The sequence below is a fragment of the Tenrec ecaudatus genome, chromosome 2, assembly GCF_050624435.1.
Source record: "Tenrec ecaudatus isolate mTenEca1 chromosome 2, mTenEca1.hap1, whole genome shotgun sequence".
In the NCBI taxonomy this organism is placed as follows: domain Eukaryota; kingdom Metazoa; phylum Chordata; class Mammalia; order Afrosoricida; family Tenrecidae; genus Tenrec; species Tenrec ecaudatus.
The window spans coordinates 276364877-276391012 of NC_134531.1; the positions used below are offsets into that span (position 1 = coordinate 276364877).

General features: G+C 41.3%; 1 protein-coding gene and 1 pseudogene across 1 annotated transcript; both read right to left on the reverse strand.

Annotated features, from left to right (window-relative positions):
- Nucleotides 1–3739: 3739 nt before the first annotated feature.
- Nucleotides 3740–16140, reverse strand: HSPA13 (heat shock protein family A (Hsp70) member 13). Its single transcript, XM_075542456.1, has 5 exons — nt 16065–16140; nt 13467–13807; nt 11084–11297; nt 9075–9242; nt 3740–7524 (listed from the first exon to the last, which is right to left on the reverse strand). Exons 1-5 carry the CDS (start codon nt 16087–16089, stop codon nt 6857–6859), a joined length of 1416 nt encoding a protein of 471 aa, XP_075398571.1. The 5' UTR covers nt 16090–16140; the 3' UTR covers nt 3740–6856.
- Nucleotides 16141–20635: 4495 nt separating this feature from the next.
- On the reverse strand, nt 20636–25458 carry LOC142440620 (heat shock protein HSP 90-beta pseudogene; annotated as a pseudogene).
- Nucleotides 25459–26136: the final 678 nt, after the last annotated feature.

The following is a 26136-nucleotide window of genomic DNA, read 5'->3' on the forward strand; positions in this document are numbered from 1 at the left end:
GTCCAAAATAAAACAATAAGCAATTCTAGCTATGTGTTGACTACATAGGATAAAATTAGAATGTATAAAAATAATAAGTATGGACATAAAGGCCCAAGAGTAGGCCCCCCTGGGTATGTGTTGGTACAAATGCTTCTATGTGTCACAGCTTCTAATCATTCTGGGCTGCCCCTACCATCTGTCTCATTCATGTCATGCGGAATGCCTACTTTCATCACAGTGCCTAAAGTGCTAAGAACCACTGATCCTTTAAATCACTGACTTCGGACAGGCGTCACTCCTCCAGAGAGCCTTTCCCTCCCTGCATCCCCATCTGATTTAGATACTCCTTTTCCTGTGTTCTCATTAACCCCATGTACATACTTCTATTTTAATTTTTTCTATTTTATCTATTTTAATTCTTTCACTTGAGTAGCTCTGCCATTAGACCCTTGAGGAGTCCATCTTCAAGGAGCATCTGTGTATTACATCCCTATCATTGTCTTTCATATGCATTATGGATACCCCATACAAATTTGTAGAATGAGCAACTATTTTATTCTAAATAACTGCTTATATGCACCTTGCTACTGTACAATCGAGAAATCACAGAATACTTAGAATTGCCTGCCATTTAGAAAGAATAATTTTATAATAACTAATCTTGATAATCTACTTTTATTATAAAATGGGTTATGTTGACTATTTGCCTTTGAGTAAGAAAACTGTACGTCATGATGTCTTAGCAGATCTTAAAGAGATTTTGTACTTTAGTGCTACAGAAGTAAGATGTTAAACCATTAACTGTAGTCACAGTGAACGGAAGTAAAGCTTCAAATGTATTATTAGTCTAATCTGTAAGAAACATCCACTATTGTTGATCTAAAAGTGGTTCAATAGCAGCAGCTTCGTATGACCCTGAATATATCTCATATATCTTTAAAACATAGTATTAAGAAAAAAAAAAGAAAAACAAAAAACAAAACAAAACATAGTATTAAGGACATTTAATATTATATTTTACTATGTATACAAATAATAAACAGTTCTGCAGATATAGAGGGAATTTCTGTTAGGGAAAATAATTAAGAAAACTACAATAAGAAAGCAATAGAGATCCAGGCCTGGATTTTGAGCTTGTACAAAATCCTAGCTCCAATTTATGAGCAATTAGCTCCTCCATCGTGGCCCTGCTCGATACTTGCCCTCAGGAAGGGAACACAGAAGATAAGGGTGCTATAGCCAAGTGTGGTGAAGAAATTAGATGGTGCCCAGCTATCAGATAAAATAGCATCTGGGGTCTTAAAGGTTTGTTTCCAAACAAGCAGCCATCAGAGATGCCAACTACATCCACAGGGAAAAAGCACACCCAAATAGTCACTGAAGGATTGAAAATCACATAATCTTGTCAGAGGGAATCGTATCAGAGCCTAAACTGGGAGACTCTGGTTTGCAGAAGCCTGTGGATGACAGTAGGAGCCCAAGATACATTTGTGGGATCTACTCAGGAAATAAGCCTCTGGTGAGTTTTCTCTGTCCATAATAGAGGAATAGGAGGAAAGTGGTTACTAAACAGAGTGCACTGGAAAGAGGACTGTCAAAGATCAAAGGGATAAACCTGAATTGAACGGTTCAAGCCGTCAAGTTGATCCCCCTGTGATGCACTGGGCCTACTCTGGTACTCAACATTTTCTGAGTTTTGTTTTTTGGTTGTTCACAATGGGGCTTATCTCAGATGTGTACTCAGTGGGTCACCCCCTTGAATTTTTCTTATGCTTTCCAGTATATGAAACCCAGGTTTGCTGAGCCTATAGGGACAGCCAGTAGAATAAGGATTTCTGGGGATACAGTGATGGTTGGGGTGGGAGTAAGATAAAGGAGCTGGGGTTCAGGAGTTCCAGAAGGGAAATATTTTGAAACTAATTGTGGCAGCAATTGCACAGTACTGCCGGATATGATTAAACTATGGAATGATATGAGATCTGTATTAACTCCCCCCAAAATGTTTGGTTTTTTTTAAGCAGCAATATAATAAAGAGTCCAAGCCCTAGAGATAGGATGCCTTGTTAAGTTCCAACTCAACTACTTACTAGCAGTGTGGACTTGGGAAAAGTTGCTTACTTTTCTGTTTTGGTAATCTTAAGTACACCTATTTCCTCAAGAGGTCTTGACCAATAGATCATACTATATAAATCAATTATAAAAATGTCAATGATGGAAGAAGCAGGTTTTTCGAGGCTGAATGTGGTCACTTAACTTTCTGCTTGCTAAATCACTCTTGTGTAACCTCTAATGGGATGGCTTTGGAAATCCACATTGTTGGTATGCCGCCCATGTGTTCACCACAAAGATAAAAACCCTGCCTCTACAGTGAAAAGTGAGCTGCCATCTGGGACCTGTTGCCGTAACAAACTGCTTTGCTGGCACCCTGGTACTGCCCAACTCTCGTCTTAAGGCACCCTCCTTGTTTGAAGGCCAATACTGAGTTATCGCTCCATGCTCCTGACAACTGTGCTTCTGTGGGTCGGAAGTCTCTAAGTCACGTAGCTGGTGATTCTGGTCAGCTCCATCATGAGGTTGCAGGTGTTGACTATGGCTGCATCACCCGAAGCGTTGAGTAGAGCTGGCAATGTTTTCTAGACGGTTCTCACCCGGCTGTGCCGTGGTGCTTTGCGTCCTCACTTTGACGAGGCCTCTCATCGCTCACAACATTGCTTCTCCATTTATACGCACCAGCAAGACAGCATCGTCCTCTTTACATAGCAAACGGCATGCAGAGAGAGCACGCCAAGAATGAGACCACTGACCTAAACTAACCATTATTTTTTTATAACCTAACCTTGAAAGTGCTACCTCAACACTTCTGAATTAGGTCACTCAGTAGAAGAATGTACATCCAATTCATACTCAAGGGGAGATTACACAGAACATAACCACAGGTGAAGAATAGTCATATTAGAAATATACATTGATTGATGTTTACTTAATATGAGTGCCACCTCATTTTCTCATATATTTGTACTGCCCAGTAATTGTTAATCATGAAGAAACCACATGAACTAGATCTGCAGAGGAGTAAGACTATACTTTATCAAAAGGCTCATCTTAAAAGATTAATAAATTTCTTAAAAATTCCATTAACTGCCTATTAAATTCAATCTGACTCCTAGTGAGCTTATGGGACACACAGAATGTCCGCTGTGGGATCCCAAGGCTTTAAATCATTACAGCTGTAGACAGCCTCATCCTTCTCCCACAAAGCAGGTGGGTTTGAACCACTGACCTTGTGGATAGCAGGTCAATGCATATACCACAACCAGAGTTTTCTATTGCCATTATCTTCAGCTTTTTTGTTACAAAGAAAAAAATTCAGAAAACCATTAAGTATTAACCATTAACCAAAAGATTAGTTCATGATCCAGGACTATGCCATTCTCTACATTCGTTCATGATCCAGGGCTATGCCATTCTCTACATTCATTCATGATCCAGGGCTATGCCATTCTCTAGATTAGTTTAGCTCTTGGCTATAGTACTTTCAGAATTCTGGAGATACTTTATATATGTTAAAAGCGCTGTCCTTTGTAAACTAGATGATGATTAGAGTATACAAACAATCTCTGATAATCAAGATGTAAAGAAAAGTGTTTGTGTAACCAGCAGAATGAGGTTGTCATGAGCACATTAGCTCTACGCCCACTTTCCTTAAATAGCTCAGAAAGCAGCTCCTGCCTATCCTGAATGAAAAAATTGCACACAGTTTAAAAAAATGCAAAATGATATTTATTTACATTAAAATGTGAATCACCTGTGCACGAATGCAAGAGGTACAATCCGCTACGCACAATAACTGATCTTCAGGACATATTAAACAGAGTAGCATCTGTTAAGTCAGTGGTTTAAGTGAAAACACAGTAACAAAACAATCCTGATACCAAATAAATTAGTCACTCACATTTTCTAATCATACAAGACAATATTTTTAAATGTACTTCAAAAATGCTAACTGTACAACAAAAGTGTATTCTGTTTGCTTTGTGGAAAATGTCTTCAGATATTTCTGCATAAATGATCCCCTCCAGGATGTGCTCTTTTAAATAAATAAAGCACGTTGTTTTCAAGACTATTTATGTATAATTCCTAAAATGATTGAAAACCGACATTCTTCTATCTTTTAAAGTATAATAGAGAACATGCTAAACTATTGACCCCAAAGTCCAACCCTGCCACTGCATAATTCTGTCAAATTAAATTCCAATTTTAGTATGAGGTTAGCTATCATATTTCAAACTGTTTCCTTTACGACTAATGTCTTCATCATAAGGATTTGAGAAATCAGATTTTTTTTTACCTTAGAATGTTTCTGACTAAAATTGGTATCACACAGATTATGAGATAAATTAAGTACATTTCAACAAAGATCTTTACAAAATCCTTTTGCAATTTTAAAAACTAATAAAGATTTAAATAACGTCAAAGAGAGCACATGTTATCTTCATAATGTAGCGAAGGATTCACCTTTGGCAAACCTCCGTTATGTCTAAAATATTTCAATAAATTATACTATACTACCTACTACTGACATTCTGTACACAAAAGTATTTGACTGAAGTTTGCTTCAACACCAAATCATTGCTAAGAAATACTGTTTTTCATACTTCAAAACCACCAGCAGTTCTGACTGAGAACGACTGGGCTTTTTCCTTGTGTAAACAGTTTAAGGTCGTGGAGACCCACAGGGAGCCACTGGGAGCCAGTACTGACTCCATGGCAGTGAGAGAGGAAATATTATTAACAGCATTTAGCTTTCACTACAAAAAGCTACAGTGTTTTTTATCTTACTGGAATTTAGTTAATTATTTTTCATTGATTGTAAATTCAGCATCTTTTCAAGTCCAACAATAGGTACAGGAGACATATTTTCCATTAACAAAGATGTTGCCCACCAGGGTATAATTTTTAAAGTATTAGTAGCAAGTTTCTAATGCGCACGCACACGCGTGCGCACACACATACACACAGGGCTTCAAAAGTTCGTGGGAAAAGTCCATTATCTTTTTTAAACATTTGCGTTTTAATAATTGATAATGGCAAAAGTTGGCTGAAGAATAGTTATATACTTGTCAATAATTAAACATCACAATTACTTTTTATAAATAAATTTATCAATACCACATGAATTGACTTAAATTCAATTCAGTTGTTCTATGACAAAATATGGTATTTAAGTAGAATACTAGACAAGTTGGTGGAGATTAAAAATGTCTCAAATGTCCAACTTTTCCAACATGCTCTACTTATAGCTCTCCATTGTCCCTGATGCTAACCACCACTCTTCCCCTCGTTTCTCCCCCTCCATCCCTGGATTCAGCAAGTGCCTGCACAGGCTCCGGGTACTCATGAAACCTTACAGAACTAGCTCACAGGGTTGTGTGTGCTGAAGTTCATCTATCTGTCTGGAGGCTCTCTTCATCTACAAAGCTGCAGATGGTGGAATCAGCTCAAGTGATAGATGACAACCAAATCCCCAAAACTGGAGGTCATGCCAAATGCTGGACATGAGCCAGAAGTCAAAAATGTCTGAAAAGCGGTCTTCTTGCTTCTACCGATGCTCAGTGGGGAAGCTAGGCTCACAAAAGGGAGGGCAGGCTATGTGTGTGGTTTGTCTTTTAACTAACTAACCATACCCTCCATTATCTTTCCATTTCATTTTTGACAAATATTTTTATGTTTCCTTATATATCTTAACATGGACATCACAGAAGTAAAACTGATTTATACACACACAACGCACAAATATATATCTCTGCCCCCTATACCCTCCCATTTGGTTCCTGTGTCTTTTCCTACAAAGTAGAAACAGCCAAACCAAAGGGGGGGCTGTGTGTGTGGAGTGAGGAGACCGTTACAAATGTCAGCATTTCATTTGGTTTCCACAATCCTTCTAATTTTTTTAGCTCTAATTACACACCAACTTCAAGGGTGAATAGTCCAAATATGAGTTTTTAAATGACAACAGGAAACAATGACAGGTTTTTTAAAACTGAGCACCTTGTCTCAATTCAAAAACAAGGGGGTAAGTTTCAGTAAACGTGAACCAAGTACCACTATCATCCCAATGCCAGATTAAATCTCCATGGCCGATTACCAAAGAAACGAATACAAAGACAAACAAATACAGTAGCTAATCGCCAGCGTCTGTCCTCGTCTACTCCTGCAGTTCTGCAGTCTGCATCCTGGAAATCCAAGCAGAGAATGACGCCCAGACTGCAGAACCGCAGATGAGAAAGCAAGCCAGGTATTTCTACTATCCGCTATTGAAACACGTCAATAAACCTGCGGCTCATTTAGAAAGATGGTGTGATATTTACTTAAGATGAAATCAACACTGAAGTGTTGAATGTGTTAAACAATGCAGTTGACAGACGCTATCTCCGGGACATTGCACCTAGCTGACATTAACACTGTCTTTCCAGTACAGGTCACATTAGTACTTGCACATGAGAACCAAGTAAGTAAATCACCAGTTCCTGCTAATGGAGTTTAGTAAGAACAGGAAATCTTACAATTGGCATTATTTCATTTCTACAGAATCTAATTTTAAGATTTACTTCGAGAATTTAAAAAGAAAAAAAGCAGCCACTCATGCGCTTCAAAGACTTTTATGTCATTTTTTCCTATTATACGGGATGTGACCAAAACCAAAGACTAGGCTGGTCACACCTGATCCTAAACAAAATGATGCCTACAATGTTCAAGTATCTAAATGCTGTCTTCGTGGTCACTTTGAGAGATAATCGTGGATGGAGGCTCTCTATGGAGGGATCTGACAAAAGGGGAGAGGCCACATAGCACAAGTGCCCACTAACCCGGTGACTCAGTTGAAGTTGGTTTTTTGTAGGTGTTTACTAGGGATCTCTAAAGCACTCACTTGGAGAGGCCATGAGCCCCCGTCGATCCCTGCTTGGATGGCCACCCCTGTGACCACTGCTAGGTCAGGGTCCACAGATGTGTTGGGATCCTTCCCAAAGAACTCCCGAATGACCTGTCGGATTCGAGGAATGCGAGTAGAGCCCCCAACTAGAACTACTTCATCGATCTCACTCTTTTCCAGGTGGCCATCCTTTAACACCTGTTGAATGGGCACTAACATCTTCTGGAAGAGATCTTCATTAAGGGTGTCAAAAAGCTTCCGAGATATTTCTGTTTCAAACAAAACCTGATTTTCTCCATTTTTCTTTGCAGAAAGACCAGCTGAAGCCACATTGTCCACACGGTGGCCACCTGCTGGGGAAAGGGTGTCCTTGGGGAATTCGGTTTTACTACCTGGGGGTTCCTGCCTGCCCTTTTCCTCTACCGTGAGTAATGCTGATATCGGTGCCGACTGGTGAAGCGTGAGGTTTAATTTGGCCATCTCCACAGCTTGTCTTAATCTGTGGATTTCCTCTTTCCTGGAGGGAAGGAAGCCGTACGTCTGATAGATCTGCGTATATAAGTACTGAAGCAACCTCTGATTGAAGTCCTGTCCTCCAAGTTTGTTGTTTCCTAAATTAGAAATCAACATTCATGTTAGACTTATGCAAATGTAGGTATCTACATGTCTGAGCAAGAATAGATAAATATTGTGTGTCTGGGTAGTAATCAATTGCTTCTTCTTACCTATTATAAAACCTAATGTAAACAAATTGACTTAAAATATGTCTAAATAAGTATCATTAAAACACAGTCCTCACTTAGGTTAAAATATGTTAAATGGTGCAAATAAAAGTATCTTTTATCGAATGTTTTTCAGAAAATAAGGACACAGTTGCCTTTTAAACAGTAATTTAAGACTCTAAAAGGCATTACTCTCAACAGAAGTTCTCATTAAAATCAGCAGTAGGCATTTAAACATGTTGTCATTCTAGGTTGACAAGGTAAACAACTGAAATGCAGAAAAATAACTTCAGAGTGGTAGTACAAAGAATCTGGTTCTAAAGAGAATCCAGGTAAGAAAAAGATGTCGAAGTTAGACTTACTTATCATTTGTAACATGACTTTTCAAAAAGCTTATTATCTTAAAAAGAAATATATATATATAAGATTTAAGAATGCAAAATTCTGTAATTTCCTAAAAAGCTTATTAGGTTTTCAAAAGATATCCATTTTCATTTTAAAATGAATCATTCGAACACATTACCAAATGAAATACACTGAACATCTGTCATGTTAAAGGGATTTCTGTGTTACTCTTTGCCGTTCACATGAGTAGTACTACTGGCTCAATTGCCATGCCTGGCTGTCCATATATATTCACTTTATAGAATTATAACTTTATCTTGAGTGAGTAACACTGTTTTCACATGAATTCTGACTCACAGTGACTACAGGGCAGAGGAGAACTGACCCTATGGGTTTCCGAAGTTAAACTATTTTTCAGCAGCAAGCCTGATATGTGTGACCCACCAGTCTAGTAGTATTTTAGTCAAAAATGAAATAAATATATATTTTATACAAATATAAATATACACACATGATTATATATATATATAGTGGTACACATATATATGTGCATATATATATGTGCATATATATATATATGTAGTGGTATAACACTGCAAATCTATCATATTACCAAGGAATACTGGGGGCAAATAAATGTTACCTCAGATATGTCAAAAAAAAGCGCTCACTGCCAGAGCTCCAAACCTAAGCCATGGTAATTTTAAATCACCTCATATGCACATGAAAATTGGGCCGTAGATTGAAGAATTTATGCATACTGAAAGTACTATGGATTGCCAAAAGGGAAAACAAGTCTGTCTTGGAAGGACAGACACAATGTTTCTTAGAAGCAAGAAACTTGTCACACATACTTTGGATATACTGTCAGGGGAGAGCAGTCCCTGGAGAGGGCTCTCGTGCTTGGTAAAGTGGAGGGCCAGTGAAAAAGAGGAAGACCATCAAGGAGATGAAGCGACCCAGTGGCTGCAACGAGGGGCTCAAACATAACCATCATGAGACTAGCACAGGGCTGGGCGGCGTCCTGTTCCGTTAACATAGGGTCGCGGGGAGGTGGAACGTGCTCAAGAGCACCTAGCAACTAGTTTCCTTACCAGACATCGCCCGGGTTAGAAACATTCCTCCTTGTTTATTCAGTAACGACACATCTAGTGTTCCTCCACCCAAATCTATTACCAAGACGTGGAAGACGTCAGCCTTGTGCAGCCCGTAGGCCATAGCCGCTGCTGTGGGTTCATTGATTACTCTCAAGACCTTCAGTCCTGTTGGAGAAAAGTGGATGAGAGGAAGCTATGAGGAAATTCCTCCCGACTCAACCACAGAGTCTGCTGGTATCTGGTATGAAACACTAAGGAGTAATAAGGACAGGAACAAATCCAATGAAAATAACAAAAAGTCGAGGATAGATATAATTCTTCCAAATGATGTCATTAAAATTATTCTAGCAGAAGATCATAATATAAATAAAGGTTTTGAGTCACTGGAACAAGTCATTCTCTTCTTTATTCATTAATATTTAATTAGCAAAAATCTTAGTCTTCAAAATAACATCCTTGCTTTTCAACAGATTTATCCAATGCAATACGTCACAATACTTTACAAACTAGAAATGCAGGAGCTCCCAATCAGTTAAATAAAATTAAATGTAAACACAGAGAAATATAAACACACCAACCTCGGGGCTGCTGCCTACAAACTGAAAAAAAGAAACCATAGCTAATACTATCATTAGCAATTTTCCACTGTAGACTTTTTGAACAGTGTGATAGAATAGTACATGTATGATGTATATAGTATATGACATGCAGTATAGTATATAATGATGACTATATAGAAAACTACAACATACTGTTACACACTCAATGTTCAATAATAATCTGTTTTCCAAAGAAATAGTTCCTCTTTGTCTAGTGTTCTCTACAGATGCTTTCTAAAAGCCAAGTTCTTGGAACACAATCTTTGTGTTAAACTAACTGCCGCACTTAATGAGTGCTCTGGAAAGTAATATAGAATTATGTATTCAGAGCCCTATGTACGATTCAGACTCTTAGGAATTTATCCAAAGACCATAATTACTCCGCACTATGACTTCACTACTCACTCTGCTTCAGCCACATTGGCCTGTCCTAGTTTCTACCAGCATCTTCTCATTTTATGGCCGTTGTAGTTCTTGCAGGTGTCTACACGGCTAGCTACCTCACTTACTTAAGATCTACTTATATGTCATTCTTTCAAATCGTCAAACCCTCACCACCCTCTAGCTACCACGAGCAATGCTGCCTCTTCACGCGAATCCTTTCCTCCAGACAGCACAATGCTCTCTGAGAGGCACCGCACGCTGGTTCTCTTTGCCGCCTCGAGGGTATTTTCAGTGTGTGACACCATTGTGGGGAAGGTGTTCCTAGCAGAGGCCAGAAACGCTGCTAAAAAGTCTGTAATAGAAAGAGCAGTCCCTCACCACACAAATTGTCCAGCCAAAATGTCCCTAATACCGAGGGCAAGAAAGCCTGCAACAAACTTGTCTTCTATTTTTATTTCCTGAATTCCAAAGATAGAATACTTACATATTTGTTAAATCATGTTATATGAATTTTCCCTTCAGATTAAAAACAAGCAATGTATATTCTTATCAAAAGTAAAAAAAAAGTTTAGAAAATTTCTAATTGCTAACAAAAGCCCATGTGCTCACTGACAGCCTTTGTCCTTATGCCTAGTTAATATCTTTAATAATCATTGTCATGCTACACAGCTGTTGCACTGTGGTCCAGCATTTTCAAAACAATCATCTGAAATATCTAATCCAAAACTATCTAATTTATCTGCCATACATTTTATCTGTGCACCTAGATTTAGGTGAATTTCAATATTGCATTAAAAATTTTTTTTCACTGCCATCGAGTCAATGCTGACTCAGAGTGACAGCTTGCAGTAGAAAGCCCAGCCTTTCTCAAGTGGAGCTGGAGCTGCTGGTGGTTTTGAACTGCCAATCATGTGGATCACAGCCCAATGCATAACCACTATACCATAGAGAGCTACCTAACTACAAAAATTTTAACCCAATAATATTTTGAAAATAACATACCACAGGAAAGAGTGACATTACCTGCAAGGTTAGCAGCTTCAACTGTTGAATTTCTCTGCTGCAGATCAAACTCTGCTGGCACAGAAATGACAGCATTGGCAACTGGCATGCCCAGATAGTCCTCTGCCATTTCCTTTAACTTCAACAACAGCCGAGACCCGACATACTCAGGAGAGACGGTGAATGTCTCATTACTTGTTACAGAAAATTCAACCATTCCATTTTTATTTAAAACCTGTGAACATAATTATCAAAAAGTATACTTATACACTACACACACTTAAGCGCATACACATATATGCATATGTACTTATACACAAAAATCCACACATAATGGACTTAAAATCATGGACATGAAACTGATCTTTCCAAACTAAAATCCACCGCCAATGATTTGATTCTGACTAGCAGTAATCCTATAGTGTTTCCAAGACTAGTAAACGTGTGGCTGCTAATCATTCTTCAGAGAGCGCTGGTGGTGTGGTGATTACATGCTGGCCTGCTAACTGCAGAGGCAGCAGTTCAAAACCACCCATCACTCCAAGGGGGAAAGTTGGGGCTTTCTACTCCTGTAAAGAGCTACAGTTCTCAGAAACACAAAGGGCCAGTTCTGCCCTGTCCTATAATAGTCACTATGAGTTGGCATCAACTTGATGGCAGTGAGTTTGGTTTGGGCTTGGTTCATTTTTCGCATAGCCGTATATGCTTTATTAGTATTAAGCATGATTTGTTTTTCTAACTTAGGATTTATATTTAAAAAGGGTTTTGGGGGGGCTAAATGCTAAAAGTTCTTTTATTTGGATATAGTTATGTGTTAAAGATTGTTTGACAGTTCAAGCTTTATATTTCAGAAGTCAAACTATAACTGAAATTGAATAGAGATCTATCGCTCAACTTGCACTTTTTCAAAAAATCAACACATTAAGTCAATTCCAACTCATAGCAACCTTTTAGGGCAGGGTAGACAGCCCCAGCGGGTTTCCCAGTGCAAGAATAGAAGGCCCCTGTCTTACAGAGCGACTGGTGGTTTTGAAATACTCATCTTGAAGGTAGCAGTCCTATAAGCAACCCACTATGCCAAGAGAATGTAACGTATCAAGTAGTACTTAGCACATAGTTAATGATCAAAATTGCTTCTTGACTGATGGACATTGACTTTAAGTCAATTTCCTTAGAAATTACCTACAAATAAAAAGGCCTTTTATTATATAGTTTAATCAAGTTCATTATAACTAAACAGGTAACAGATTAGGGATTGTGGTGCTTACACTTATTATTTTAAAAATATGTCAAATTTGGTTTTTATAGAGAGCATGAATGATTCCATAGGGATGCGGTCAAGTAATAAAGGCCCCCTCCTTCAGTGGTGCATTACAATTCTGGACTCTGTGCTTGTGGTTAGGATCCCGTTTTGGAGGGAGCTTTCTGTTACAGGATTAGCCAAAGTCAATCCATGGAATCGATGCAGACTCATAGCAACCTTATATGACATATCAGAACGTCCCCTATGGCTTTCTAAACCTGTAAACCTTTATGGGAGTAGAAAGCCTCATCTTTGTCCTTTGAAGCTGCTAGTGGTTTTGAACTGCTGACCTGCGGCTAAGAGCCCAATGCATTACCCACTAGGCCACCAGGGCTCCAAGTATGAAGAGAGTTCAAAACAGTCACAGCAGAAAATTTATTTATTTTTTAGTTCCATTTTTCTATGAACTCTTTGCAGTCTGCTGATATGTATGCCTAAGGAGAACTTGGGGCTTGTGGGTTACGCGTTAGGCTGCTCACCACAGCTCAGCAGTTTGAATCTTCTAGCCATTCTGCCGGGGCAAAGTTGGGTTATGTGCTCCTGTAAGATGCACAGTCTCAGACCCACAGGGGCACCTGTAAGGTAGCTGTGAGTCAGAACTGAAAAGATGGCAGTGGGTTTAGTTTGGGCTTTTCATTTAAGTATTGATGGAACCAAACTGTCGCCAAGTTGATCTCAATGCACAGAGACCAGACAGAACAGAGGAACACTGCCCATAGGGTTTTCCAAGGCTGCGTATCCTAAGGGAAGCAAACTGGGACATTTTTTCCCGTGAAGTAGCTGGCAAGTTCCAAGTGCTAAGTTTCAGTTAGCAGTGAAACGATTACCCACTGTGTAACCAGGGCTTCCCAGGCCTCCCTGCTGGCATTTTTTAAATGGTGAGCTAGGCAGGCATGCTAAGGATGACACCAGAAGACAGGAAGGCCTTAAGTCCTCAAGAGCTTTGTGGAACCACTGACTTAACTCACCCTGGGAGAGAGGGATATGTAACAATATGTCGACGTAAATTTAGTCAGCTGAAGCAGAATATTTTATAAGCCATTTTCTGAGAAATATTACTCTGGACTAAAATTAAGATGTATTTTAGATTAATCCACTTACCTTAAATGGGTATCTGCCAATTTCCGCCTCTAGCTCTTCTGGGGTGAAAATCTTGCCTATGAATCTTTTGGCGTCATATATTGTGTTCTGTGGGTTCGAATCGGCTAGCTCTAAGCTTTCATAGCCCACAGAGACATCGCTGTCGGTGAAGGATACCATACTGGGGATGCTGTTATGCCCATTTTTATCTGAAATGACCTTCACTTTTCCTGTACCAGGAAAAAACACTCCAACAGAACAGTAAGTTGTACCAAGGTCAATGCCAATCACCTTTGGAGTTGGCAAGGGCAAATACTGTTGTGCCAAATAGCCAGCCAACAGGAGAGTCAAAACAGCTGAGCCTGAAACATAGGCAAACGAGAAGATACATTTCACTGAACTAATACGTTAAACTACTATAGCAAAATCCTTTTAGTACTCTGAAAAAAGACTAAAAGCACAAATTCTCAAAAGACCTTTTATAGGACTGAAGTCAACACTTCTCTCACAAAGCACTTTTTTATATAGGCAAGAGTTATGATACAATTAAAATGACAATAAAAACAGAAAACTTTGAAAATGTAACTTCACTTATAAGTAATACAGTTCATTTATATATGTAAAACACATCTTGCAACTATATTGATGAATTAGTTTATATTTAGGTTTTATAGTGTTATATATAACTCTAGTTTTGGCTAACACTATTAAAAAATATTGACCTCCATGGATAATTGCCTTCTGTGCCATGAGATCAGACCTACATGGTGCCAGTCTACCACGACTGAATCTTTTGATCAGGGATTCCACAAAAGAATCCTGATCAAAGTTGAAGAATACAGAATTTCAAAATCATGGAATCCAGACTTTCTAGGGCCAATGAGGTGATCCCTAAAACTATAACCTTAAGACACTCTAAACCTTAAAATAAAAGTATCCCCTGCCTAAATGTTCTTAGACAATAAAAACCAAGAACCAAACTCACTTCCATCCAGTCAATTCTGACTCATAGTGACTCTAGAGAATGGGGCCGAACTGCCCAAGATCGTGACTTTAAAAATGTTTTTTTCAAATTTATTTTGACTGTGACTCTCTACGGGAGTCAAAAGGCTCCTCTTTGTCCAGTGGAGAGGCTGGTAGCTCCTACCTGCTGACCTGGCCGCCCAGCAGCCCGATGTGTTTTAGTTTAACTAATAAGGAATGCCTGGGTGGTACTCTTTTTAAAGAACTACCACGTGGGTTCCAAATGACACCACCACCACACACTCAAAAGATGAGGTAACAACTCCCCGCAGGCAGTGAGTTGGATGGAGAAGGGACTCGGAAGGGTATGAAGAAACGCCACAGCAAATATTGCCTGGTACTACTTATGTGGCAGGAGCAGATGTATGGACAATAGAGCTTACTTTTAGTGGTCCTCCAAGGTAGGACAGAAGGAAAAAGGGGAAGACATCCCTCAGGGAACAGTGACTTACTCTCAATTGTACGGCAATATTAACACAAATATATGCCCATCATCAGTGTCGCTGATTATTTGTAAAAATTACTCAATTGGCAAATGTTTTGTTATATAGGTTACCACAATTTTTCAAAGCAACCTCATTATTAACAGTTCCATGGCTGAACTTTTCTAAAGTTAAAAAATAAAACACCGCAAAACAACATTATCCCTTTATCTCCTTTTCGTTCAAAAGTGTAAGATGGGTATAATGAAGTAAATACATTTGAAAGTTGCTTGGCGTGTACTTCAAGAGACAACCCGGTCAACGGTTTATGTATTTCGATAAGAATTACTTAAATGCAGTAGAGATGCCTCTAGCAGCAGGCGCCTAAGGGAGTCACTCCGAGGGCAACAGGAGTCAGGCTTCCAGGCAGTCTTTGTTATCTGCGGGGTCCCCTGCCCAGAAACAGTCGCTAACACGTTAACAGATGCTCAACAAGTATCACTGACGTTTTGGGGGCTCGTCAGTCAGTTCCTACTGCTGAGTAGGGTTTTCTTGGTTGCGATTTTAACAGAAACAGATCGCCTCTTCTTCTCTTCAGTACTATGCAGATTGTAAACATAAAGCGACGAAGGAGACCACTTTCACTTTCTGATGAGCTTATCTGGTTTCAGGGACCGGTGTCTAATCATGCTACATAGAATTCAAAGAAACACCACGGGCTTACCCCACTTTCCTATTTGTCCGATGGGTGAATGGTCCCTAAGCGCATGGGTGGGGGGAGCATCTGCTGTATTTCACGGGTACCATTAATCTATGGAGTCGAAGTGCTGCCGCTCCTCTCTCTCTGCCACAAATGGGCCCCATCACCCCATAAAACCAATTCAAAACCGAAGTTCTCGGCGGGGACATTCGCTTTCGAAGGCCCGAGGTCCCCAGGACAGACGCCGCTAGTTGCGCCCGGCCCACCTAGTTATGGGGGCCTGCCGGGGCCCGGGCTTTCCGAGAAACTCCCCCTTGCTGAGCAGCCGGAATGTAGCTCGAAAGCACGTTTCTGGCGCCCCTTCTGCTGTGCCAGATGAATGCAGGGCAAACGGAAACCACTGCCGCCCACCCAGAGGGTCCCAGACCGTCCCAGTGGCCGCCACGGCTACAGGGACCCCCCCAAGTTACCGACCTAAGATCGTCATCTCTCCGGCCATCACAGTCCCACCGAAGCAGCTGGGGATGACTGTACCAGACAGGAGGCTCCGCCCCCGCGCCGCCCGGCAACCCCGGGTCCTCCTGGGAAATGTTGTCCATTTACTCCGAAGCGGTCGAAGAAGAGACGGCTCAGACTGGAAGGCGGACTTCAACGACCGTCGGGCCGTGCGGCAGAAGTGTCCACCCGACTTCAGCTAGTGACGACTGAGCAGCGTTGCCTTCCCGTGGACCAACGGCCTATCCAATCAAGCTACGTGAGGACGGCAAAGGCGAGGGATTGGATAACCAAAGCACAATGGTCGGGAGCCAACCCGAGGGTAAAAAATATTAATGAAATGACTCCGCACTACCGCTGAGCATTCTGGGAAATGTAGTTCTCCCTGCTCCCATTCGTGGAAAATGGTACGACGGAGGTTAAGGATCTTTAAGCTATTCGTTTTTCGATCGCTTCCCCAACCAGACACAGGATTCGAGCCATCCATTTTAAAGCATTTTCCTTTGGTATTTCAATTCTAGATGATTGCTTTAAAGCGACCCCGAGCCTCCCTAGTAGAACTGGGCTTCCTGCTGCACTGCGCTGGACAAAGGTGGTCCCGCCTCTGATGAAGAAGCCTGCTCCCACCCCAAGCCTAATAGGATCCTCAGACCTCTGCTGTTGTTTGCGGATAAATGAATCCAGCTTTGTTTTTTCAATGGATCAGAGACTATTTTAATCCATGATGCTATAATGCACATATCACATGTGGGTGCGGTTTTTTTAGTTGATATATTTATTTGTTTATTTTTTATCATTTTATTGAGGGCTGAGAGTGAGGTTGTTTTTCTCTGAGTAACATAAAAGCTAACCAAACAAATAAAATAGGTAGCCTTTTTTTTTCTTCTTCAGTTGAATTAAGTAAAGCGTGATTAAGGGCTGACTTCACGGTCAAGTTCTATAACAAATAATGGTTTTTGGGGATACATGAAATTTTGGGGATTCAAAAGGTTTACGCAATGAGCTGCTTGCTAACCAGGAGGTTGGAGGTTGTAGTCCCCTTAAAGGAGCAGCAGATGTAATGTTTAATAATCTATGGCCCATACTTCAAAAGAGAAGAAAAAAATCAGAAATTGAGGACCCAAAGGAGCACCGTTCTATTTTGACATGGATCATCATGGATTGTTAATTGGTATATGTAGTGGTTTTCAAACTCAAGTTTGTAACAATCCTTACTTCTCACTTCTTGGTGACTAGTGGTACTTAATGGCTCCTGCTCAGAATGGATTTGGTGCTATTGTTGCCAAGTTCAAATCTATGATCCTAGAGAACTGAGAGCTACATCACATCTATAACTCAAAATATCACAGTTGACCACAAACCTGCCTAGCTTGGGAAGAATCCCACACAGGTTTTCTAACTGGTTTTAAAATACATGTGCAAAAATAATGATGAGTATTGAAAATAATGTAAAGCTAATAGGGAATCATTTTAATATTCTGTCCTGTGTATTTTTAAAATTTTGTGCAATGAAAAGAATTAAAATGGGGGTATGTGTGTAATGAATACTATTTAGTAAAATTGCTTTGTGACAAACATAATTCAAGCATCTGAATTTTAGGTAAAACCATTTTAATGAATATGAAGCAGTTGCTAGGTACTAAGTAGAGAGGTAGCCACTGGCAGCACCACTTGCCTGTTGGCTGCATACTGTGATGGGTTGTGTGTTGTCGTGCTGCTGGAATCTTTATCATTGGTATTTCAAATGTCAGCAAGGTCACCCAAAGTAAACAGAATTCAGTGGAGCTTCCAGGCTAAGAATAGAAAACAAAGAAGGAATTGGCTGCCCACGTTGGAGGAAGTAGCCGCTGACCTTATGCATAGCTTCAAAACTTTGTCAGGTACTGAAGGCCTAAGGAATGGAAGCAGACCATTGTGTAAGATAATGCAGAGGACAGATACTTGAAATGTGACTGAGGAGGATCTGCTTTCTCAGAGTGCTGTCGGCAGTGTTGACTTGAGTGGGGTAAAGACTGAAGGACCAGACCTTTCGGGATCTCCATTAACTGATAGGGCACAACCCAAAGTAATAAGAATCAGCTGCAAAAACCCGCTAATAATCTAAACGTGGAACGTAAGGAAGTCTGACTCTAGGAAATATGGAAGTCATTAGAAATGTAATGGAACGCACAAAGATTGATGACCTAGGCTTTAGTGAGCTGAATGGACTGGTATTGGCCAGTTTGTATCAGAAAATCATATGCTTTACTGTGCCGGGAATGACACAATCAAGATGAATCGTGTTGCTCTCATTGTTAAAAAGGACATCACCTGTTAGTAGTTCGAGGTCTGTTTGTTGACCTTTAGGAGTGTTTTCCAGACGAGTCTGATGAGGTGCCACGTCCTGCCCCCAAAGTCTATCCTTTATATTCCTTCGGGACTTCCTTGCTCTGCTTCCCCCACCGCTCTTTGCATGCTCCCAGTGTTTTGCCTTAGTGTGATGGGGTCAGCTCAGTCGCACATCCCCCACTATGTCTTAGGTGCTGTCCTGTGTAGGGCCATGAGTCAGTGAAGGATGTCGCATCTCGCCGTGGGGCCAGCTATATGGTCCTCTCTGTACATTGAGCCCTTCGAGCCGGGCTATTGTCCTCTGAGTTTGATGGGCCCAGGTGTGCTCCGCTCTGTTTTTCCTCCTTCCTTTGCTTCGGCTTCCTATCATGATCCCAATTCTACCTTGCAAACCTGGTTAGACCAGAGGATGCACAGCGGTACAGTTGGGATCTGGAAACACAGGGAATCTAGGACAGATGAACCCCTCAGAATCAATGGTGAGAATGGCGATACCGGGAGGGAAGAGAGGGTAGAAAGGGGGAACCGATCTCAGGGATCTACATATAACCTCCTCTCTGGGGGATGGGCAACAGGAAGTGAGAGAAGGGAGATGCCGGGCAGTGTAAGATAAGATAAAATAATAATTTATAAATTATTAAGGGTTCATGAGGGAGGGGGAGGGAAAAAGTAAAATGAGCTGATTCCAGGAACCCAAGCAAAGGCGAATTTTGAGAATGATGAGGGCAACGAATGTATAAGGTGCTTTACTCAATTGATGTATGTATGGATTGTGATAAGAGTGGTATGAGCCCCAATAAAATGGTTTTAAAAATACACAATAACAACAAAAAGGACATCGCAAAATATATATCCACTTTTAAGGAAATCCAATCTATACAGCTGTTTTTCAAATTTATGCACCAACTACAAAAGCTGGTGATGAAGACAGTAAAGAATTCTACAAGGTCTTCAGTCAAAAACCGATCAGTCATGCAATGAAGATGCATTAATCATTATAGGTCCTTTGAAGGAAAAAGTTGGACACAACGATCGAGGAACAATAGTTGGATAAATATGGAATTGGTGATAGAAATGAAGCTGGAGGCTGCATGATAGAATTTTGCAAACCAACAACCTTGTGTTAGGCTGGGCTCACTGGAGAAACAAATCCATGCACCTGTGTGTATAGGAGAGATTTATATATCTACCACAGACGTGTTCTTAGCAAATACATTTTTTTCAACAGCACACAGACAACTATACACATGCACTTCTCCAGGTGGAATACACAGAAATCGAAGTGCCTACATCGTGGGAAGAAAGAATGGAGAAGCTCAAAATCAGCAGCTAAAATGAGGCCCAGGAGCCAACTGTGGAACAGACCCCCAATTGCTCATATGTAAGTTCACGTTTTAAGAAAATTCAAACAAGTCTAAAAGAGCCCCAATACAACCTTGAGTCTATCCTCCTCAAATGTTGAGACCATCTCAAGAACAGATTTGATGCATTAGACACAAATGACAGATGGCCTGATGAGCTGTGGGATGGTGTCAAGAACATTGTCTACAACTGTGTGAGCTTGATATGAATCTCTTTCTGTATGCACACTCGTACAAGCGTCCTCGTGTTAGCTTCTCTAGGGAACCAGGCCACCACATTCTTTGTTAAGGTCCCAGGTTTTGACGCTGCTTTATTCAACAGAAGCAAAGTGATGAGAATGGTAATTAAAATACTTAAGCAATTATGTGTGTTTACTGTCTAATCTTAGGTAATGATGAGAGAACAATGTAGACTACACTTTTTTAACCCATCAAGATATCCAACAAAAGTACTTTCTTGATGTGACTCTATAGCATAGTAAATGAACGCTTTTAGCACTTTTTTTATAAAAGAGAAAAAAGTTACCAATTGACATGAGTTTATTATAGAGTCATTAGATAGATAGATCTATATCTATCTATGACTATATATATAAATAGAATATTAGTTTGCATACTTTAATTTCAGAACAAAATAAACAAAATGAAACCTCACAGATCTCAGAGATACACAACATCTAACCACGTTCTCAAATATGGAGGGAATGGGGTTTGAGGGCCTTAGATCTTACACGCAGGAGCTGGATAGGGGAAACCCACTAGCTCCCAGAAAGTGGAGCCAGGTAGGATAAGGCCCCTTAAGGCTGTTGTGGGAGTCACAGGGACACTATACAGAGGGCACAGGCTTGAGAGTAGAGAGGACTAATCTACTTCTTCCATGAGAGATATGTCCTTGTCACCCTCAAGGGGGAGGATCTCATCAGGAATAAGACCATTGGGTTGCTCGATTATCACCTCATTTTCCTTAAAGCTGAAAGTCCGGCTTGACCAGGCGTAGATACGGTTGGATTGGGACTGGGAGTCCTCTAGGGAGAAGCCAGAGGAGAGCAAGACACCTCCAAACAGCAGCACCACTGGTCCTGGATGTTGTCTTGTCAGCCTCAGTGTCTCCGTGATGCGGTGGGGCGGGTTGATGTCCAGGTGCTTTGGGGCCATCCTGTAGCCCATTATAGTAGAGCTGTCTTGAAGAGCTTTCATGATCCGCTCCATGATGGCCATCTAGCCGCATGTACAAGTCACAGTGCAGCAGGCTGAAGGCACAAGTCTATTGGTGATTGTCCCCGTCTCAATCTTCTTATCCAACATTTCTTTCTTGAACTTGCAGAGATTCTCGAACTTGGCCTTGTTCTCCTCCATTCCTTCTTCTTATCCTCCTCGGGTAGCTCAAGGCCCTCTTTCATCACTGAGACCAGACTCATCCCATCAAACTCCTTGAGCTGCTGTACATAATTCTTGTTGATAGGCTCAAAACAGACTTCTGGGTCTCCTCTATCCAGGAGACGTATTCTGAGAGAGAAGTCATCTTGTCTCCAGACTGGGGGGTGTGGTAGTGCAGCCGCTCAGGCAGGTGCTATCGCTTGGCAGAGTCTCTGTGGATGTCAATATTTGGGGTTTGGGAGAAGGCCTCTAAAATTTCCGATAGTTCTCCTTGTCTTCTGCCAACTCAGAGATGAAATCAAGGTACTTCTTGACAATGCTTTTGCGGATGACTTTCAAGACTTTGCTCTGCTAGAGCATCTCTTAGAAGATGTTGAGGGACAGGTGCCCCGAGGTGACCACAGCACAGGTGAAGGTGAGATACTATGGTATTAAGTCATCATGGTGTCCATGGGAAACACGCTGTTCTCCTTCTTGTTCTCCGAGGTCACAGCAAGTCTGGTGGAGGATCAACAGCAATGCCCTGAACTTGACTTGACCTTCTCCAGGAAAGTGCTTGACTGCTGAGTGGTCTCCCAGTCATTCATGAGTCTCTGAGAGAATTCGCCGTACTCCTCCTGGGTGATGTCATCAGGATTTCCGGTCCAAATGGACTTGGTCTTGTTGAGCTCACCTCCTTAATCGTCTCGGTTTTCTTCTTGTCCTGACAACTATGGTCTTCCTCATCTGAGTCCACAGCTTCATTATTGGACTTCTGCTCCTCATCCTTTCCTTCTTCGTTCTCCCCTTTCTCTTTCTCTGCTCCCCACCAACACTGATGGCCTTCCAATGTTCCTTTTCTAGATAAAGGGTGATGACCTGCCAGTGCTTCGTCACTGCGCCTCTCCTCTAGGTTCTCCGTCTGGTCTTCTTTGAGGTGCGCAATCGCTTTGGTCCCTGGCCAATGGTCTCCTCGTGGTCAGCTCGGACAGTGAAGGAGCCCCCAGCTGAAGACTCCCAAGTACACTATTCATCCTCATTGTGTTTTGCCATCACAACCACATTCATTACCAGCAAGTCGACAGAATAAAAGTCAACACCAAATGGTCCAATCATGGAGATGTTGGCACTGGCCAGCCGAGTCTCCATGAATGCTTTGGTACCAGACTATGCTAGGATTCCTGGGTGTTGTTGTGATGATCAACATTGGTCAGGCCAATGGCTGAATCCATTAGGGTCAGGGTGCGCTCCTGGAGATTGGGGGTCTACTTTCAGCACTTTACCACTGTCCATCTTTGAGGAGTCTGTCAGGTTCTCATAATAAATCTTGTCCAAGGTGTCAGGGCATTAGAGATCCCAAAGGAAAATGCTCTTATTAGAATGGAAGGGATTACCGATGAGGGACATGGGTTGGACAATCGGTGCGTGGAAGGCAAAGCTCTCCGCCTCCTTATCTCCAGGATGCACTTCCTCAGGCACAGTGGAAAGGGCTGTGGATGCCAGAGAGCAGGCCTTTCACTCTCTCACGGGCCACTCGGAGGTGATCCAAGAGCTAACTGAAAGTGTTACAGTTAAAAACATGTTACAGGCTACAAAAGAGACCATAAAACTCAAATATAATTTAAGGAGAACCTTTATTCTGTCTTAAACGGGAAAAGGCCAAAAGATCACCTGGATGAGGGAAGACATTAGCAACAGGTCCTTAGGACATCCAAGGGGTTCAGAGTTAGAGGCTTAGAAGGAACATGGGAAGGCCAAGGAAACTGTGACCAAAAAATTCACCACAGTCACAGGTGGAGCTACAGAAGGGGGAGCAGGACCAGAATTGGGACAGGTAAATTATGTTAGATAGAAGAGTTTATAACATGGGCCACGGGACTTCTAACTAAGGCAGTCATGGCAGGACTCAGCAGTCAGGCCAAAATTCATGACTGCGTGACATCATTAAGAGGATCCCCATCTAGGACACACTCAGGTGAGCCCCTAGGGAGACTCTCTGCCCTCCCTGGGCTGGCTGTGTGGTGTTAATCTGCTTTCTAAGGCACTCTGCCTTAAGGCATGAGAGTTCACATCCCTCAATAATTAACAGCTGTTGTTTTTGTTAGGTACCATCTACTCTGATCTGAACCAAAGTGACTTTATGCATAACAGAACCAAACACTGCCCAGTCCTGCACCTCCTTAAAACTATTTCTGTAGCTGAGCCCATTGCTGCAGCCTCTGTGTCAATCATCTCCTTGAAGATCTTCCTCTTCTTCACTACCCCTCCAACCTACCGAACACAATGTCCTCCAGACACTGGTCCCTCCTGACAACATGTCCAAAGAATGTGAGGCCATTCTTGCCTCTAAGGATCACTCTGGTTGCATTTCTACCAAGACAGAGCCTTTGTCCTTTAACAGTCCATAGTAATTTCCATATTCTTCTCCAACACCGTAATTAAAGTGCATTCCTTCCCTGTTGGTCTTCCTTATTCAATGTCCAACTTTCACATGCATGTGAGGCCATTGAACATACTATAACTTGGGTCAAGCAAATCTTAGTCCTCAAAGTAACATTTTGCTTTTCAAAACCCCAAAGAAGTCTTGTGCAACAGATTACCATATGCAACAGATATTTTGATCTCTTGACTGTTTGCTGCTTCCATGAGCATTGATTATGGACTCAGGCAAGACAAAATCCTTCACACTTCAGCCATTTCACCATTTATCATGAGGTTATTGGTCCAGTTATGAGTATTTTGGTTTTCTTTACATTGAGTTGTAATCCACATTGAAGGCTGCAATCCTTGATCTTCAACAGCAAGGGCTTCTGTTTCTCCTCACTTTCAGCAAGCAATCACACTTTGGTATGGAATGGCTTCTATCTCCTACTGAAGCCTGAGGAGGTCAGGTGGGCCACCCCCATTATTCCCTCAGGACCAAGACAAAAAAAAAAAAAAAGCAATGCAGGTTGAGGAAGCAATGCATTTCTGCTGGGTCACAGGTACAGGGTTAATTGTCTCTCATTCATGACTAAGGGAATCACACCCAAACTGTGACTGGCGGCAGATCAATTCATCACTGTCAGAGGTGTCTCTACAGAATTACAGAAACGATCATGTTTATAGAACACGCACACAATTGCAAATGGAAAAGCTTCCAGGGTTAGATCTGGGGCTAGACTATTTGCTTGCCTAGGGGCCCTGGAATGACCTTACATCCCAACTTTTAGTTTAAATTACATTAAAATGTGATTATTTTTATTAATCATTAAAGACACACCAGGAAAGTTCCATAGTTCTCCACTCAAACTTGAGGCAAAACTGCCTCTCCCTGGGTTGGCCTGGCAGTTGTCATGGCCACATTGCAGGTTTAATGGTCAAAACAACTCCGATAGAGAGTAGACTTAGGTCAGGATACAAAGTAAAGCTCTTAATGTGGACAGCAGCCTCTACAAACCGAGTGCTTTAGAAGTTAACCTCTAACACAGCTTCTTAATATAGGCTGAAGACAGTAGGTAAATAAAAACATCTACAACTAATTAGCCATAATAGAAGGAGTTGGAATATTTTAACCACAACTTATCTAAGAATTTTGTAATGACTAATGAAATATTTAATTGAATTGTGACCAGATTTGTTTAAAACCTACTCTTTTCTTATAGACATGGTTAGGTTCCAAAGACAAGTCATTATGGGAAATCAGTGTTAGGGAGCGCTCCTGTCAATGGCAGGGGTGCCCCTCCTTTCCCCATTGTTCACTGCCCAGCATGGTCCTGGCAGTGAGTTCCCTTTTCTATCACACATTCTTCACCAACTTAGAGCCCACTGGGCTTGGGGTTGTTAGCCGTTGGGTGTTGTCCACCTTCTGCCTCCTACTACCACCTTGAGTGGGGACCCTGTCCTCTATCAGCCAGAGGCCTTCAGCCTTCCTTGCTCTACTTCTCTATTTTACCCTTCCTAGCTCCTCCCCACTGACCTCTACAGAACCTCAAGATCTACCCTGCATGTTCCTGCCTGCTCTCTACCTCTGTTATCCCACCATGCCTCTGTGCCCTCCAAGTGAAGAGCAAGGCACTGTAGATAATGGGAGAATAGATCTCCACCACCATCACTGGTGCCTAGTGTATTCCATTGGGGCGCTGACCTTGGAGGTGTCCCTTGACACTTTGCTCAGAGTTATCATAAATGAGAAATGTTAGATAACAGGAGAGTGAAGAGTTGGTGTACCTTTTCAAGTTATTCTTTTGGTTCAAATTGATGTGGACTCCACTGGCTTGAAACAGAATAGGATTTGTTGCCTGGAAGAGTAGAAGGAATTCCAGGCCACATTCATTACATGACTTCATGTTTAACAGAGAAGACCTTGAACACCCCATTTTCTTAAAAAAAAAGCCCTATTCCTTCCCTCTTTCCTCCCCATGTGCTTTTCTTGCTTCTTCCTCTCATTCCTTCCCACAATATCTACTTTGTACCTACCACCTTCGAGGCACTGTGCATGCAATGAGGCGGCAGAATAAAAGAATTCCTGAGTTCAGGAGCTGTTAACCTAGCAAAGGTGTCTAGGCATTCAAAATCATGGGTAAACAAATGATTCGCAGAAATTCATTGTCCCCCAAGTGTAATAACTGAGTCAAAGAAAGACTTACATAGCTGGAGATGGGTTGTGGGGACATCATTCTATGCCTTGTTTTATTCAGATTTGTATTCAAGGTAAGTATTTAAAATCACTTCTTACAGTTCTGAAAGAGAGCGGGCTGAAATCCTATAAAATGTATTATTTGTAATGTAGTCTGGAGCTCCTTTAGGAATTTTATTAGTATATTTTTAGCAGACCTAACTTTTCCTTTTTCTGAAAAGTTTCTTTTGCACGATTCTGGAGAATAATTTTAAGTTTGTTTCAGTGCCATCTACTCTAGGAATTTCAAATGCTGGCAATGGGTTGTTTTATTCATGAAGTTGATGAGCTCAGAAGGCTAGGTAAAATATACTGCTGCCCTAGATTTTCCCTTTTATAAAAGTGATTT